General features: G+C 42.9%; 1 protein-coding gene and 1 pseudogene across 13 annotated transcripts in view; both read left to right on the top strand.

Moving 5' to 3' along the window:
• TLN2 (talin 2) overlaps positions 1 to 17,774 on the top strand; it is a 418,570-nt gene that overhangs the window by 316,735 nt on the left and 84,061 nt on the right. For all 13 annotated transcript variants that reach the window (XM_070578546.1, XM_070578544.1, XM_070578536.1 and 10 more), the window contains 5 exons: positions 107 to 246; positions 10,638 to 10,731; positions 12,695 to 12,784; positions 15,013 to 15,135; positions 16,499 to 16,642. In XM_070578546.1, coding sequence (XP_070434647.1) covers positions 107 to 246; positions 10,638 to 10,731; positions 12,695 to 12,784; positions 15,013 to 15,135; positions 16,499 to 16,642 — 591 coding nt within the window. The remainder of the gene's footprint in view (positions 1 to 106; positions 247 to 10,637; positions 10,732 to 12,694; positions 12,785 to 15,012; positions 15,136 to 16,498; positions 16,643 to 17,774) is intronic.
• LOC103552580 (DDB1- and CUL4-associated factor 16-like) lies at positions 4,894 to 5,777 on the top strand (annotated as a pseudogene).

The following is a 17,774-nucleotide window of genomic DNA, read 5'->3' as shown; positions in this document are numbered from 1 at the left end:
ATACAGACAACTTGCTTCCATTTCAGGATGCTGCTCCTAGCTCTCTGAATGCTGCCTAGGAGACATGGACAGCCCCTAATTACTCTGGCTCCTTTTGACCTTCCAGACGAAAGAAGACCAGATCCAAGTGATAGGGAACCTCAAGAATATCTCTATGGCATCCAGCAAGCTGCTGTTAGCAGCCAAGTCCCTCTCGGTAGATCCAGGAGCCCCCAATGCGAAAAATCTCCTGGCTGCAGCTGCAAGGTAAGAGTGAAATAAAATGTGCTTTCATGTGTACTTAAATAATTTCAGTGTTTGAAAGATATGCCTGGTGTCCTGCTGCTTTTCCTGAGCAAAGAAGTGGTGCTGTCCTACATTGTCAGAGGTGGAGTCAAGAGAGATTCTGGTATTTTATTAAACTGGCACCTTTTCATGTGCCTTTCCCACTAAAGATGTCTTCTGTCTTCTCTTACAGCCTTTTCAAGAGGCCTTGCTTAGACTTACACCCCGTTGATTTATAAACATGATGGTTTAAATAGATTTTTTTTAAGTAGTGTTGTATCTTTCAAGTTATGAAAGTAATATATGCTCAATAAAAAAATCAGAAATTACTGAAGAGTGTAAAAAAGAAAATGATACTCAGCTAGCTATTCAGCATTTCTTGACCTCTTACTATGCGCCTGGCATCAATCTTAATTAGATGGATTTAAACATGTTCAATTTGTCATCTGCAGAAAGGCTCTAGTTTAGGATGAGTGGGGGAGGGGGAGTAAATTGTTTCTGGAAATATATTAAAACATGAATCTGAGTTTTGGATGGTGTCGATGTCTGTCTTTTCTGTTGTTTTCACCCAAGGAAGTGGGTAATACAATCCAATTCTTGCTCTAGGGCCGCTGTGGCAATTTAGTTCAATAACTAGTGATCGAATGCTGGTGTGTGGAGCAACTGCAGTGACAACCCAGGAAGATCTTATGTTAGCAATCCCACATGCGTGTTCCTGAACTGAGGGGATGGGGTATTTCATGTTTCTGTGTGGTGTGGGCATGTTTTCTGAACATTACCTGACATCACTTTATACTTGGAAAGCTAACAGCAGTGAGAAATTAAATGCAGGGAAATTAGGATGTATATTATAATTGGAAACCTTTTCAAAATGTGCAGATGAGTGATTTTTTTAAAAGCATAGCTTGAATTCTACTTTTTAATTTTTTTAGCTTGGTTTTGTTTGTTTATTTGTTTTGTCATGACTTTATCTCTCCTGGGAGCTCAGTGGCTGTTTTTAAGTTGTCAGAGACAGGAGACCTGAGTCTCGTCCATGCTTTAACGGCTGACTAACTTGGTTACGTTGGTCAGGTCGCTCAACCTGTCTCAACTTTCCCATCTGCAAGATGAAGGGGTGTGTTACGTCATGCTTAAGCTCGTTTCAGTTCTCAGTACATAAGTAATCATGGTACTAATGGTGAAACCTCTCTCTGGTCCCCTCCTGGCTTGTAGTGTTATTTTTTTGTGGTGGGATTAGACAATGTCAGGACAGTTCTCTTAAACTCCTGAGTTTCTTCATTTATCCCCAGATATATACTTTAGCTTCAGACAGTAGCTAGAGCCACTAAGAGACTGGAAAAATATTCTCACATCTCCTCACGTCCATCATAGGCTTTGTTTATGATTGTTCCAGCGAGTACCCTCCCTGGGTGGGGGTGGGGGTGGGAGATGAGGAGAGGGGGTGATGTCTTCTCTCTTAGCAGCTGTTTCTGATATAAAACCCTCTCTTGATCACTGTTTTTTCTTAAAAAGAGCTTTTGGATAAGGCAACTAACTGATGGTTCCAGGTACCTGAACTCAGATGTTTTTCATTATGTTCAATTTTTTGCATCATTTCAAAATTACAGTTTCCAACTTAGAACATGTTGTTCATTCTCTTAAATTGTGGGAACAAGGAGAGAGTATAAATTGGCCTTTTGAAAGACAGATAAGGAAGGAAACACAGGCCCCTAGGAATGTTCCTGGTGTCATGGTTCTGTGGGTGTCTGGAGGCCCCCTGGTGGTGAGACTGAGGTAAAGGACCTGGAGACTTGGTGAAAAAGCTTTCTTTGCCTCTGTCCTGGCTTTCAGCAGTAGATAGGGAGTTCCCAGCCTGATGGTTTCATAGCCAAGTAAGCACTTAAAATCATCATGTGAAATGGTTATCTCAGGCTGGAACTGTTACGAGAAGATGCTGGCACGTTCTCCTTGGCTTCTTGGCACATGTTGGCAAGCTCTGCTCCCTAGGGTGGTTTTCCAGTGGAAGCTCTAGCCAGGTCAAGTGAGTCAGGCAAGCTCCTCTTAGGAGGTAAAGCTCTGCCCAGCTAGAGTGTGTCCATTCATTCTCTTGTTATTTCATCTGTTCATTAAACAGATTTTTACCACATACTTGTTATGGCTAGGCCCAGCACTGGGTGCTGGGCACACACTGTGAATAAGATGGAGATGACCCCAGTGGAGTTAAGGCAGGAGGCACACACACACAGCATGCTCCCCTCATTCCATGTGGGCCTTCAAACACTCCTGTGCATAAATGCCCTTGGAGTTGAGCATCAGAGATCTGATCACCGTTGCTCTCATCTTCAGTCCCACTGCCCTCCCTGTTCTTTGTGTGTATGTGTCTGTGTGGTGAGGAAGATTGGCCCTGAGCTAACATCTGTTGCCAATCTTCCTCTTTTTGCTTGAGAAGATTGTCGCTGAGCTAACATCTGTGCCAGTCTTCCTCTATTTTGTATGCGGGACACCGCCACAGCATGGTTGGATGAGCAGTGTGTAGATCTTGCACCCGGGATCCAAACCCATGAAGCCCAGGCCACTGAAGTGGAGCACGTGAACTTAACTACTATGCCACGGGGCCAGCCCCTGCCCTTCCTGTTCTTGAGACAGCCAAGCCCTGCCTGTCCTTCATGTGAGTGTCCCCAAAGGCCCAAGGATGCCACTGTGGGGACCCAGCCCTGGACCAACTCAGCCCTGCCTTGCTCCTGTGTCAGCAGACTTGAATCCTTTATTCTTTATGGTCTCCATGATTCTTCCTGCTTTGGGAAAAAAGCTTTGCCTCTGGAAAAGCAGTAGAGGATGACGTTTTCTTCTGCTCTTCATTCTGCATCTGAGCCCAGGTACATCTGAGGAACTTGATCCCTTGGTCTCTGATGCCTAGTGGGAAGGAAGTCATTTTCTGTTGAGTTCTGGCTTGTTCATCTTCTTCACATATAACTGGTGGGCTCTGGCTCTTTTATGACAAATTGCGTGGAGCTAGAGACCTTTGTCAACCGTTCATCAGCCTTCTCTCTGACCAGGGGCTGGTCTGATGCTCCCTGAACTTAGTCAAGGAGATGGAAAACTAGTTAGCAGTTGCATGAATGAGGGAGTGTCCTACCTCTGAGCACCTCCCCTGAGCTGCTGCTTGCACCACAGTCACCCTGGCCAGAAGGACTCTGGGCTGAAGACTTCGCACCCACAGCTGCCAGCGTCGGGACCACCCCACACGTGCTCTCCAGTCTCCTGAGGGCTCCCTAGGACCTTGCAGGTGGCTCCTCTTCCCCAGCTGCCCTTTGCTTTGAAGTTCCTGCCAGGCAGGCTTCCTCCTGTCTCCAGAGATGGTAAAAAAGGATGGCCCAGCAAGCAGTACTTCCACAGTATGAAACAGAAAAATGTAGACTGGGCCTTCTGTTGGTGACTCTCCTCTAGAATGTTCTCTTCTCTTTATCCAAATAAGGATCTCACTCAGGCCTGACTTTTCAATTGCTCCCTTCCATGTCAAGCCCCCCGTTCCACGCAGAACCCAGGCCCATGGGTCCAGGCTTTACTTTCTTCCATGCTCCCTGTGAATCCCACGTATATCTGGCCTCACAGGTTCAGGATCCTGTCTGGTGTCATAGCCCCATCACTGCTTCCTTCGGCTCACCTTCTTTGTGTCTTGTCTGTTCATTGTCTTGTCTCTCCAACTGGATTGCAAGCACTTTGCTTTCCTAGAGAGACTTAAACTATTATTTTTTGATCCCTGTGCCTTTTGTGTAGCGAAACCCAGGGAAAATAGGTACGGGTGGATTTCAGTTGGCTCTTTCCTGCCTTCCTAAGCACCACCTCCCTTGAGAAAGGAAAATGTCTGATGTTGCTTTTTTTCCCTTCTCCAAGCTCCTTATCCAATGATTTGTGCTTAATAGATAATCAAAAGCACAAATTGGTTGATTTCCTTCTCTCACCCTTGTCCCAATTCCATATTGATTGAAAATTTCCCTCCAGTGCTGCCAACCTCCAGTCGATACAATTCAATATCTCTGAACATTAAACCGTTTGTAGGTTAGAAAGCCTTTTCTGAGAGCTGGTGGCGCTAGGCCTAGCCGGGTCTTGCAGCTGGGCGTGAGGCACGAAAGAAGACAGGATCCTCCATGGGTTAAGGCTACCTTTCCAGATAGTCCAACAACTAAGTCACCAGTTTCCAAGGGCGTTTGCACCACCTATGGAAAACATCGGATCTGTGCACACCGGATATCCTTGACAACTCACCCTGCCATCCCCCTGCACAAAAGTTGCTGTACCAGCAGACAACGAAGGCGACCACTGAGTTTCTTTTTATCACCAAGTAGATATACTATCCCTGCCAACAAAACAGAGTACACAAAGTGCCTCTTCACAATATCACAACCAGTTGAGACCCTGCTAAAAAAATCAGCTTGCCTAGATGAGCACCCGTCTCTCCTTGGTTAGCCAGGATTTGAAGGATGGGTTCTGTCCTGTGCTGCTGGTAAGTGACTGACACTTTGACACACTGAACTGGTCCTGAGAACTGAGATGTCTTCTTTGTAAGTGAAGAATATACAACGTAATCTTGAAGAACTGCACAGTGGTGCGAGCCAGAAGCATACTGCGTGTGTGTGTAATGGACTGTGAAACAGACAAATTAATCTTGTTGAAAGGATTTTTCATCTTTTGTTTCTCTTTGCCAGTGTTAGCCAGTGTTTTGCTGGCTTAGATGGTTGCCTTTTTCTGGTTCCTTTTTCTCTTCTCTTCTGATGGGTCCCAGAAATCCCTCTCCTGACCCCTTATCAGAATCAGAAAGTGAGGAAGAAGAGAACTCTAACTACCTCAATGAGAGTTCTGGGGAAGAGTGGGATTCCTCTGAAGAAGAGGACCCTGTGGTGCCCAACCTAACGCCTCTTGAGAGTCTTGCCTGACAGGTTAAGTGCCTTTTAAAATACTCTACAACTTGGAAACCTTTAAATCCTAATTCCTGGTTATATCATGCTAAACTCTTGGATCCAAGCACACTGGTCCATATACTTCGAGAGATAGGTCTAAGACTCTCCCATTGTTCCCACTGTGTACCAAAACTGGAACCAATTCCTGAATGGCCGCCTCTGGCTTCTTGTGGAGTCCCACCTTTTCAAAAGCCCCTTATCATTCCCAGCGGGCTTTCTAGAGATCATGCCACTCTAAATGAAGCCCTGCAATTTGCTACCAAACGGTCAAGCCGAACATTGAGTAGAGCCACTCCCATACCTGAATACCTAAAATAGATCCCTAATTCATGGGTGTCCGGTTGTTGCTGTGGCTGGTTAACTAAAACAGTTAAGGAAACAACCCGCACTGAACCCAACAACACTACTTATTCCTGCACTGACTTCCAAAAGGCAGTTAACAAACTCCTAACAGCATCACTGTAAAGATCCACCATTTGTTCTGATCTCTCTCATGTTGTTAAAGGAATACAAAGTTACACAGCCTGCATTTGAGCAAATAATGCCTTCTTAACCAAACTATACGCTGTCCTGACAGGCTGCAGTACTGCCAAGTACTGAATATTTACCCAAGAGTCCCATAACTCAACTACAGAAAGTGTGCATTGTGAGCATTCCCTTTGACAGACCATGCCAATAAAATGAGAACTTCAATGGAGGATTAGTCAAAGGGACCATATCATAAAAGATAAGTTGACTATTCTCCACATTCAGTTCTCCCCCCAGTTAATTTTGCCTATCTGAATGGACTCTAACTAAATGTCTAATTATTAATGAGAAGGAAAAAGTAGCCCACTACCCCTTTTGTTACCCAACCTCAGAACAGCCACTGTGGAAAGTGGGAAGTTAGCTACTCCTAGTAATACCTTTCTGGCATTCTAGGGGAGGTAGTTGAAGCAAATTGAATAACTAGACAAAAGAAAATGGCGGGAAGATGGATTTATCTCCCATCTTTTATAGAGACAGGCCTATATATGACACCCTTTAGGGATTCCTGTTTTTGGAGAAGGGAATATAGTGTAAAACTTAGCTTACACTACTCCAGTCCTATCATGGTACCTGCAGTTACAACATAAACATTTATATCATAGGCTCCCACGAGGGGATCTCTAGCTAAATTGACGTATAAGATCATACCTAGGGATTAAACAGACACTTGTTTTGTAGGGAATATGTTTCCTGCATCTTGGCACCCAAACTTTAGGCAAAGGCAAATAAAACACATTCTAAAAGACGAACAGGGAAGAATTAAGAGAGCATTTATGCTTTCAGTGTTAACTGCTAGTGGATTAAAGTATTTTATCTGTATAACGTTCTCTGGAGCCGTACTTTATGCACTTTCCACATGCATTGCAAACTTTTTCAGGAACATTTCTAACTTTAAAGAACCTTACTACAGAAAATCTTAGCCTGATACAATCTGAAGTTAAAGAGTTTTTTAGCATTATTGTTTCTACATAGATTAGATTTCCTTCTAGCTAAACGAAGAATATTTACCCTTGTAAATGAGTCTTGCTGTGTTTATTTACATAAGTCAAAAACATAGATATCAACGTACCTAAAATAAAACATATGAGACCATTAAATCTTTTCATACACCTACAACGAAGAGTGAAACCTGTGTGTGAGTCTGGTTGACTGACATCTAAAGGGACTCAGAAAACAGACTGTTAAAGATATAACAATATATCCTTTCCCTTGTTTTAGTTTAACCTTTTCCTATTCTCCATAATTAAGTGCTGTATACAATGTGGCATCAAAAAATCGAAGCATTAATGGAATCACAAATTTTATAAATGTTTAGCACTTTAAAGAGAGAGAAGAATGGTTGTAACTTAATGAGTTATATGAGTATATGAGTATAATGAGTTAATGAGTTATGAGTTATTTCTGCTGAGCTTTAGTTGTCTTAAGAAAAAAGGAGGGGATTGTAGTAGGTAGAAAAAAATATTTGTCAGTGGAAAATTACTGAATTGAAACCGTATCATACTGTTAGTGTAACTGAATGATCAGAAACTGTTCCTACGTAGATGTTCTGTGAAACTGATTTTTAAAATGTTACGAGAACCTGTTACTTTTGTTAAGAGGGAGGTGGGACAATGTAGGGAGGTCTAAAAATTAAAATATGTTGATGTTTATGTAACCATTAAAAAAAAAAAGCCTTTTCTGAACATTGGACATTGTGGATCCCAATTTTTTTAAAAACTGGGAATGACTAGGTAAGCCTAGATAAAGAATAAAATGCAAGAAAATACTATCTCTAGATGGTGGAATTATTAGCTTTTTTGTATTTTTTAAAAATAAACTTGTATAACTTTGATCATTAAAAAACGTTGTGAAAAAAAATAACTACGGTTCAGGTCTATTTGGATTTAGACAGAGGGAGAACACTGCTAATTTTGGCCATATTTATGGGTGTAAGTTGGTTAATTCATAATTTTTTTAGTAGATTTACTGAAAGTTTTTCTTTAAAAATATCGTTATAAAATCACTGTTGGGGCCAGCCCAGGTGGTGCAGCAGTTAAGTTCACACATTCCCCTTCTCAGCAGCCTGTTTGGATCCTGGGTGCGGACATGGCACTGCTTGGCAAAAGCCATGCTGTGGTGGGCGTCCCACATATAGAATGGAGGAAGATGGGCATGGATGTTAGCTCAGGGCCAGTCTTCCTCAGCAAAAAACAAGAGGAGGATTGGCAGTAGTTAGCTCAGGGCTAATCTTCCTCATTAAAAAAAATCACTGTTAACATTTTGATATATCATTGTCATTTTTCTATGCCTATATATTTATTTTTACAGTTGTGGGTTCATACTGTTAATACTGTTTTGTAGATTTTATTTTACTTAATTGTGTATCGTGAATATTCTTCTGTGATGTTAGGAATATGCTATATGTTATGACTTTTAATGGTTGCCCAGAATTCTGTTGTGGACCATATTTATTTTGTCAATATTGTTACATATTCGGGATGCCCCCCATCTTTCAATCTTGTAAATAACTACTGTAGTTTGAAACATACAAATATTATTTTTCACTATCAAATCTACATAACCAATTGCCTCTAGGCTCTTTGTTTATTTTTTGGCTACATAATCTAGGCTCTAAAATGAGTTATGGGGGTGATTGATAGCTAAATAATGCTCCTTAGCATGGATCAGTATTACTCAAATGACTCATTCAGACATGTAGTGCTGTGCTGGCACTTTTAGGGATTATCCAACCACAAACCCTTAGTCTGTTGGTTTTTATTTTCACTCTAAGTTTTTATTTGAAAAATTTCCACATCTACAAAATAGTTAAAAGTTAGAACAATGAACAGCTATGTAGTCTCTGGATTCGCCAATTGTAAATACTTAGTTTTTAATGGAAAAATCTTTATATAATGACTAGGTTTTAAAATAAGGCAGATAAACAGGAAACATTGAAAGAAATAAGCTAAATGGAAAGCTTGTGTGATGTGTGGAAATATTCTCCAAATGTTCATGTCATCACAGTTGAGGGCATTTTGCATCCTTTGTTATGTTGGACTATGCCAGCCTGTCCACTCAGAAGTGTGTCTTGAAGGTTACCCCACTGAACACCAAGTTGGACTCTTTGAGGGACAACCTTCTAGTGAATACATCATGGGCTGCACCCTCCAAGGTGGTCAGAACTAGAGATTGTTTTGCTATTTCAGTGGTGGTTGTTTTGCTTGGCACCATGGAGAACAGTGCTTCCCCATGACACCTTAATGAAGCACTTTTCCCCAAACACATGAACCACTAGAGTCAGTCTTACAAAAACTGTTTTGGAATTCCTTCCTGGGTTCGGGAATGTTTTTCTTCTTCCCATCGCCCTAGCTAAATTTAAAATTCAAAGCAGTATCATCAAATAATTAAGCTGATTGCCTTTGTACATTGGCAACATCATTTTCCATCTAATTTGATATTCTGTGGGAAGCTGCAAAGCCAATTTAACTAATAAAATGAGGCGTCTTTTATATCAGACAGTGTTAATAATCAACAGCATCATGTGCCCCAGTTTTGTTTGTTCTGTTTCAAGCTGCCCGTTAGCTGCAGTGGTTAGTAACAGAATGGAATTCAGGGCCCTGCCAGAAATGTGGACCAATTATGACCCTACCAAAAAGTGGGTATGGATCTGGCTTTGGAGTCAGATAGGCATGGGTTTAAGTTTTGTTTCTGCTCCTTACTCATCGCATCCCTAATTCTCCTTAGGGAATTACCTCATCTCTCTGTTTTTTTCATTTAAAAACACAAGGAAATTCAGTTTTAAGACTTCCTATAAAGCTACAGTAATCAAAACAGTGTGGTATCGGCAAAGGGTTAGACACACAGATTAATGAAATAGAATAGAATCCAGAAGTACACTCGCACAAATATGGCCAATGGATTGCCAGCAAAGTTACAAACAATTCCAAAGACAAAGGATAGCCTTTTAAACAAATGGTGCTGGAATCATTGGACTTCCGATCCTTGAAAAAAATCTAGGCTGCCTTTTAAGTTCTAGGAAGAATAAAGACATGTAAAATCATACAAGAGTGTCTAATTCCTATTAGTGTTAACAAGAAAATAGCTATTTCAAAGAATAATTTTGAGATAGCTTCTAGGAACTAGTCAGTCATGAAGAATTTATTGGAAAGTAGAGATTTTAAAATCATAGGCACAGTTTGCTATATGTCTACTGTGTTTTAAAATATACAAAATATTCCAAAATATACAAAGGCTATCCAAAATAGCCTAGCTCAGATAACCTGCTTCCTTTATGGGCTGCTGGTAAAGGATCTTTTTCTTCTTTTTTTTAAGATTGGCACCCGAGCTGACATCTGTTGCCAGTCATCTTCTTTTTTTCCTTCTCCCCAAAGCCCCCCAGTACATCGTTGTATATTCTATTTGTGGGTCCTTCTACTTGTGCTATGTGGGACGCCACCTCAGCATGGCTTGATGAGCAGTGCCATGTCTGTGCCCAGGATCTGAACTGGTGAACCCCTGGGCTACTGAAGCGGAGTGTGCGAACCTAACCACTTGGCCATGGGGCCGGGCCCTAATGAAGGACCTTGAAGACAGTATTAATATGATCTCTTTGCTGTTTGCAACTTCGTCATGAATTCTTTACGAATACATTAAAAGACAATGATACTTTCTTAAGAGACCTATTAGTATCCTTTAAGGGTAAATCAAATGAATAATCAGAAGCAGGGTAGGGGTTCTCATTGTGTCTTCCCTATGAATGAATTATTGTTGGTTGTTTAGAGCCTCGTGGAAGAGTTCTCACTGGAATCCCAGCCTATGCATATAGTGAGTTAATTGTATTTCTAGTGAACCTGCAAAGCATTGTTGGGGAAATTACTGTTGATCTTAAAGAAAACCCAACAACAAACACCTTTTCTGTTTCTGTCACAGAGCGGTGACAGAGAGCATCAATCAACTCATCACTCTGTGCACCCAACAAGCCCCTGGCCAGAAAGAGTGTGATAATGCCCTGCGGGAGCTCGAGGTAGGTCCCTGGGAAGGCTGCTGAGGATTTAAGAGTGTGTCTGTCTGTCCTTTCCCTGCAGAGTCTGTTTCTTTTCCTTAGTCTTTGTCCTTTATCTTTCCTGGGAGCCTACTGGGGCCAAAGTTCCAATCCACATAGGAAGGAACTGAAGAAGCGTTAGGTTTGGGGGAATTATCATCCCTGCTTCCCCTTTTCCCATTAGAGTGGGAGTTATTGTGTTAAAGTGTTCTTTATTTCAACAGGAAGAGGTCTGTGGTGTTGGATATGGGCTGAAGATGAGCAATTCCTGCCTGAAAAGTTTCAGAGAGATTATTTGGGGGCAGTTTGGAAAAGCTGGGATGGATGTGCTTTTTGAGTAAAAATGATTTCCTCATACATTTTATTTTGTAACATTAGGGGGCACGTAAGAGGAAACCCAGGAGCAGCACTAATTACTCTGTGATCAAGGTGGCTGTGGGGCCCTTCGTGGCCCAGAACACAGTGTGGGTGCTTTTTGATTTCTATTCACACTTAGGGTTTATTTGTAAATGAAATTCATTTATGCCCATAGAATGTATGTGGGTGAACATAAAACCAATGTGCCTACTTGTATGTAAAGCAGTCCTAACCAATGCAGGTTATACTGAAACAGCCAAATGGATATCTCAGTAGATATGGGTTGCTTGTACCCAATGTACCTTTAGTTTTCTGGATTATTAGCATGGTCTGGCATGGTGGGAGCAGCCATTGTGCCAGAAGGTGGGTTTGGTTGCAGTTTCTGCAGAGTTTGATTGAGGCCCAGCCTGACAATGGCAGTAGGCTATCATGTGCCGCTGGAAGGGAAAAGAGGCTTGTTACCACAAGGCTGAAGCATTCTGAAAACAGTGGGGAATGCTTCCTATGTTGAGTGAATTATTGCCTATTCCAGTCTGTTCACATTTGCAAATATAAGTGAAATGTGAGGTGTTGATCTAAATGAGGTCTGTTGGCCTAGGTACAAATACTCTGTCCCTTAATGATATTCTTGATGCCAAAACTGTGACTACTTCAGGATTTTTGTTACTAAAACAATTTTGATTATCCGAGGAGTTAGGGGGTGGTTCTTCAATAAAATGAACTCCTTTAGGCTGCCCTTTTTCTCTCACCTGTTTAAATGAGTAACCCAGCAGTTTCCACCATTACTTCCTTCCAACCCTTTGTAATTCAGACAACCTTTTCTTTTTGTTGGCTGCGTCCCTTATGCTGCTGGGTCCTCCTGTACATTCTCACTCAATGGGGAGGAGGTTGAATGGCTGTATCCCCAGACTTTCCTCTCCTGGAAAAGTCCCTCATCAGTGACGATCAAAGGTCATTACAACATGAAAGCTAGTGATGATTTTCAGTGGCCTGGAGACAAAGACAGAGGCAAGCCCAATCCCCAATTCCTTGATGGGGACATAAACAAGAGTGAACATTTTCTGTGCTTTTTAAATTAAAAACAAATGAACCATCCCAGTGGGCAGTTTGGGGGAGTTCCCTTCCTTCATGTCTACCCATCAAAACTTCCAAACTTGAAAACTGAGGTCTCTACTGATCATGAAGAAATGAGCTAACCTGTCCTTGAAATTTAAACTCCTTGGAGTTATCCAGCGGAGAAATTGTACTGATTTGCCGTGAGTATGTTGCCTTGCATTAACTTTCAGATTTCTATAGGAAAAAGATCTCCCCCTTCTGTGAATACTGTGCTTCTCCTTCAGAATTGAAAACAGGAGATTCTCCTCTCTGTCAGAGCCAACCTGAGACACCCTCTCCTCCCATCAGTACTGTGTTGCTAGCAGGAAATCTGAAGTCATTTGTGCCATGATCTAAATTCCTCTCAAGAATTGGGGTAGTTGAGTGATCATGACCAGAATCCTGTATATGAAGGGGGAGTTGACTGATATTTTATGTTGAATTTCTCTTGTGCTGTAATGCTTGCTTTTTAAGTTGTGTTCTCCTTCTGTAGACTGTCAAGGGGATGTTGGACAATCCTAATGAACCCGTTAGTGACCTCTCTTACTTTGACTGCATTGAGAGTGTGATGGAAAACTCCAAGGTAAGCCTCCCTGTGCTGGGAACATTATTCCTGAGTATAGGGAAAAATCTAGTCGTACTCTGTGTGCATCTGCCTGTGGCCGCCCTGTATGGCTACGTGTATCATGAAGCCTTGTTGTGGCAACCTCTGCTCAGGTGCTTCTCAAACTTGACTGTGCATCAGCATCACTGAGGGCTCATTAACCACAGGTTGCTGGGCCCCACCCCTGAGTTTCTGATTCAGTAGATCTGAGGTGGGGCTGATATCCTGCCTTTCTGACCAATTCCCAGATCCTGCCATGTGGTCAGGAGCCACACTTTGAGGACTACTGCTTATCCCGTATCACAGCTGGGTCCTATTGTGAATCAAATCATGTATTTCCTTCAGTTGGGACTGGACTGCTGGGGAAAACCCTTCACTGACCTCAGCTTGCATGAGACTCTCTTGTGTATTCTTTTTGCCATCCGTCCATGCTATGCATTCTCAAGGGGAGTGAAAAATTGGTGTTTTTTTGGAGAAGGTAGAAGAATCTAAGACAATACTGTGGTTTGTGTCCCAACCCCCAAATCTTAACCTTACTCAACAAAATCTTATTTTCTAGTATTTAATTTGATATGGAGGGCAACTAGGGAAGAGAAAAACTAAAAAGACTTCTTAGTGAAGTAATAACTTCTAAAAAGGCTGAGAAACACTGGCCTGTGGTAGTAATATCATTGTTTTTGAAAATGCCTCAAAATCAGGGGGAATGAAATGCAGTGAGCTGAATGGCTCTGGGCAGTTGCAGTCCGGCTCTGAACGTGGAGGACGAGCGCATGCTCGTTCCCATCACTTTTACCTTAGCTTTGGGGAGACATCCGTGTTGGTGATGTCAGGAGGCTCACTTTGCGATGGGCTAAGACTAGAGTTTGCTCTGTTCAGCATCCTTTATGGAACTGCGGATTGTCTAAGGGGAGAATGTAAACATTTTTCATACTTAGAGCCAAAGAAACTGCTCCTTCTTAAAGAGGGATGCGAGGTTAGGAAGAGGAAAATGAAAATACTGTCCATAAAAATACCCTCTAACTTCTTTGCTTTGCAAGTCCTTATGTAAACTGGATTAATTTGTATATGTAAGCAATTGTAGGAAATTTATTTCATTTCTCCAAGATGGCTTATTGACAAATGAAGAGCTCTGTGTTGGGTTCCAGACTTGGCAATGCCATAGTCCCTCCCAAGAATTCTGTTGAGCAGCCTTCAGTTCCACCATCTGCAACCCTGGAAGGTGGGACCTGCCCTCCTGGAGTGTAATAAGGCCCGCAGAAGACAGAACACCAGCTATGGGGCAGGCACCCTGCCTCTGCCCACGTGCCTGTCTGTGTAACCTTCTGCAGGGTGCTTGACCTCTCTGGGTTAGATTCTAAAACAACCTTGGATTCTAAAATCCTTTTGAGCTTTTTTTTTTTTTTTAAGATTTTATTTTTATTTTTTTCCTTTTTCTCCCCAAGGCCCCCCAGTACATAGTTGTATATTCTTTGTTGTGGGTCCTTCTAGTTGTGGCATGTGGGACGCCGCCTCAGCGTGGCTTGATGAGCAGTGCCATGTCCGCGCCCAGGATTCGAACTGACGAAACACTGGGCCGCCTGCAGCGGAGCACGCAAACCCAGCCACTCGGCCACGGGGCCAGCCCCCTTTGAGCTGTTATTTTAAAGACCTCTGAAGAAAGAATATACCAATGATTTTCAAAATAAGGGGAAATACTTACAAAATTTAGGAAACATCCTTAGTTCATGTTCAGATTATCATAAATATATATACACACTTCTTCACAAAAAAATTTTTAAATTTTGCTGTCAAGTAAATGATATCAGGAAGGGTGTATCTTCTGCCTGCTTTCTGTGACTTCAGCTAGGGTATGACAGCTCAATGGATGTGTCTGATTGTTATATTCTGGGAGCTAATAGTTCTCAGTTTAGACCATTCACCCATGGGATGCCCTGTATAGATTTCACTCTATTGATCTGTGTATATTAACTGTATCTCCTTGAGATGTAGATAATTTTTGGTTGAAAGGTTCATACTTTGATTATTCATTTCTCTTTATGGAACGGAAATGATAGAATTCTCTTGAATCTCTTCTTCATGCAAATAAAGGAAAATAATGGCAAATGCTGTAGATTAAATGGCTTTGAATGTCAAAGTTGGAAGTGTTGCCCCTCTACCCCCTGATTTAAAGGAATGCTGGCCAGAGAATATCACTTGTTGTTTTGCAGGTTCTAGGCGAGTCGATGGCAGGGATTTCACAGAATGCGAAGACCGGGGACCTCCCTGCCTTTGGGGAGTGTGTGGGGATTGCATCCAAGGCTCTCTGTGGGCTGACGGAAGCAGCGGCTCAGGTAAGGGACTGGTTGATCCCCTCGCCCTGAGTGCAGGCCTTCCAGCCTGTGTCCTCTGTCAGGCTGTAGATACCAGGAGCACCAGATCCTTGTGAACGGCATGGAGGAGCTCCAGTTTCAGCTCTTTTTCCAACTACCACCACCACAGAAACCATGGAAAAGCCAGTGGCTCCTGGCATGGCTGGGGCATTTAGACAAAATATCAGCCAGTTACACCCAGAAGCAGAGCAGCCTGGGGAGGACAGTGAGATGCACTGAACACTGCAGATCCAGCATGAGGGTTCAGAGGCCAGCTCTTTTTTTGTTGTTGTTTTTAAGGTCATTGTTACAAGTGAGTTTTTTAGTGGGGGAAAAACAGGCATTACATAACTCATATTCTCTCTGAGGCTTTAGAATTGGAAAAATCTTAGTCATACTCTTTTTCGGATCAGAGGGAGAAAAAAATTAGACGCCATCATACAGAGACACGATCGGGCATGTTCCTTGCTCTTCTTCAACTGTCCTATGCATTTCCAATAATTATTGGGCTCAGGTGACTAGAGCTTCAAAAATGTCAGCATTTACCTTGAAGGATCTATCATTTGGCAGTTACCTTGAGCCTAGGAGATTTTACTGAACAAGAGAAAAACATCCCTGGTTTGGGGGATGAAATGATCTACCCTTATCCTTCCCCTCAAATCTCAGGGGAAGTGAGTTAATATTAGAATTCCTGCTCACAGATTCATTTGCTCCCTGTTATTTGGCTAATGCATCCAAAGGATTTAAAGAGAAGAATTTCTCTTATAGCCTCTTGTCCTCTTGGAAACCAAATATTACCCTTTTTTTTTTTTTTTTTTTTAACCCCCCTGAGCCATCTTACTCATTCTTCTTACTTATTATTGGAAATACTGGCCTAAACAATAAGGATGCATTAGGCTACGAGATGAGAAACCCTCGTGTGGGGTAGGCTCCAGGGCTGGCGGACCCAGCAGCTCCATGCCATGAGGCTACACCCACTTTTTTCTCTCTCTCCCATCTGCCAGCCAGGGTGTCAGCTTCATACTGAGGCTGGGTACCCTCATGGCCATAAGATGGCTGCCAGAAGCAAGCATCCTTGTTCATGCCCCATGGAAGAGCTTCTTGAGGCTTTCTTAAGAACAAGGAGACTTGTTCCCAGAAGCCTGCAGCAGACTCCTGCTGCCATGATCCTGGCCCAAGCTGGCATCAGTGGCCTGTCCATCCCTAAACCCTTATTGATGAGATTATATGTTGACCAACTTGTACCAGGAGCTCCTGAGCATGACTGCTGCGTATACCTTGTCCCCCACGGGCGCATCTAGGGGCACAGAGAGCATGAGCTGTATTTTTCCTCCTCCCTTTCCAGGCTGCATACCTGGTTGGCATCTCTGATCCAAACAGCCAGGCGGGCCATCAGGGCCTTGTGGACCCCATCCAGTTTGCCAGGGCTAACCAGGCTATCCAGATGGCATGCCAGAACCTGGTGGACCCCGGCAGCAGCCCGTCACAGGTAATCACGGGGCGAGGATATGAGATCTGTGAGTCCCTAAGCCCTTGTGGGTGAGTTGTGGGAGAGTGTGAGAAATTAGAAAAGAATACTGTTCTTTCAGAGTTTGCAAAGCCAGCTAAATGCAGCACTGTAGTTAATGACAGGAAGGGATATTGCAAAATGTGATGAAAGTGGAAATGTATAGGTGCTTTGAAACGGGATGCTGGAAGGCAGCAGGAGTGAAATTATCACTGTGACATTCATCAGGAGTCTCAGGATTCCATTCATTTCAGGGGACATGCGTTGAGGGCTTGTTCTATGTCAGCTCTTAGGGTCAACATGAGTAAGAGCCTGTTCCCTATGCCCATGGCTCTTAGTCTGTTAGATGAAGTTTGGAAAATGCAGCAGCTGGGCTATGATGGCAATGCCAGAGATGCACAGAGGAAGGTGTAATGAATTCTCTGAGGGACTGTCAGAGGTTACTTCACAGAAATGGTGGCACATAGCCAGGCCTCAAAGTTGGGTCACAATCCACAGTGCATAAAGAAGCCACTGAGACATTTTAGGACTAGACAGTATGGTGACATTCCATGACTCTTCTAATGGAGACCCATTCACTTATTAAAGCATTTTGTGCTGAAAGGAACAAGAAAGTGGCCTAGGTGGGGCAGCAGAGGCAGCCTGTGGGTGGCATATCCACTGTGGACCCTGGGACAAGCATTCTTGAGGCAGGAGAAGGACCCAAGTAAAGGAGGGACGATTAGGACCTAAAGTGGTCCTGAGAGCTGGCTTTTAAGGCGTCAGCACACCTGAGATTGCTTACCTGTCCAGTTAAGGCCAAAGGGGTGTTAGCAGCCTTAGCAAACTGGATCAGGTGGATGCAGGAGAGCAGTCGGGAAGTGGAGCCTAGGCGATTCCTGAGCCAGACCCCTTAAAAAGGTGCCTACAGCTCACCTGTGGATGAGGAAGGCGCTGTTGCACCTTGATGGATATTTTGCTCATCTAGACCTGGACTCCCCAATATGGTAGCCACCAGCTGCATGTGGTTATTAAGGGCTTAAAATGCAGTTAGTCACAATTGTGGTGGACTGTAAGTGTAAAATACACACTTGATTTCAAAGACTTGGTATGATAAGAAAGATTGTAAAATCTC

This window comes from Equus przewalskii, chromosome 1 (assembly GCF_037783145.1).
Source record: "Equus przewalskii isolate Varuska chromosome 1, EquPr2, whole genome shotgun sequence".
In the NCBI taxonomy this organism is placed as follows: Eukaryota; Metazoa; Chordata; class Mammalia; order Perissodactyla; family Equidae; genus Equus; species Equus przewalskii.
Note: the sequence above shows the minus strand (reverse complement) of the source record. Positions and strands in the feature narration are given on the sequence as shown.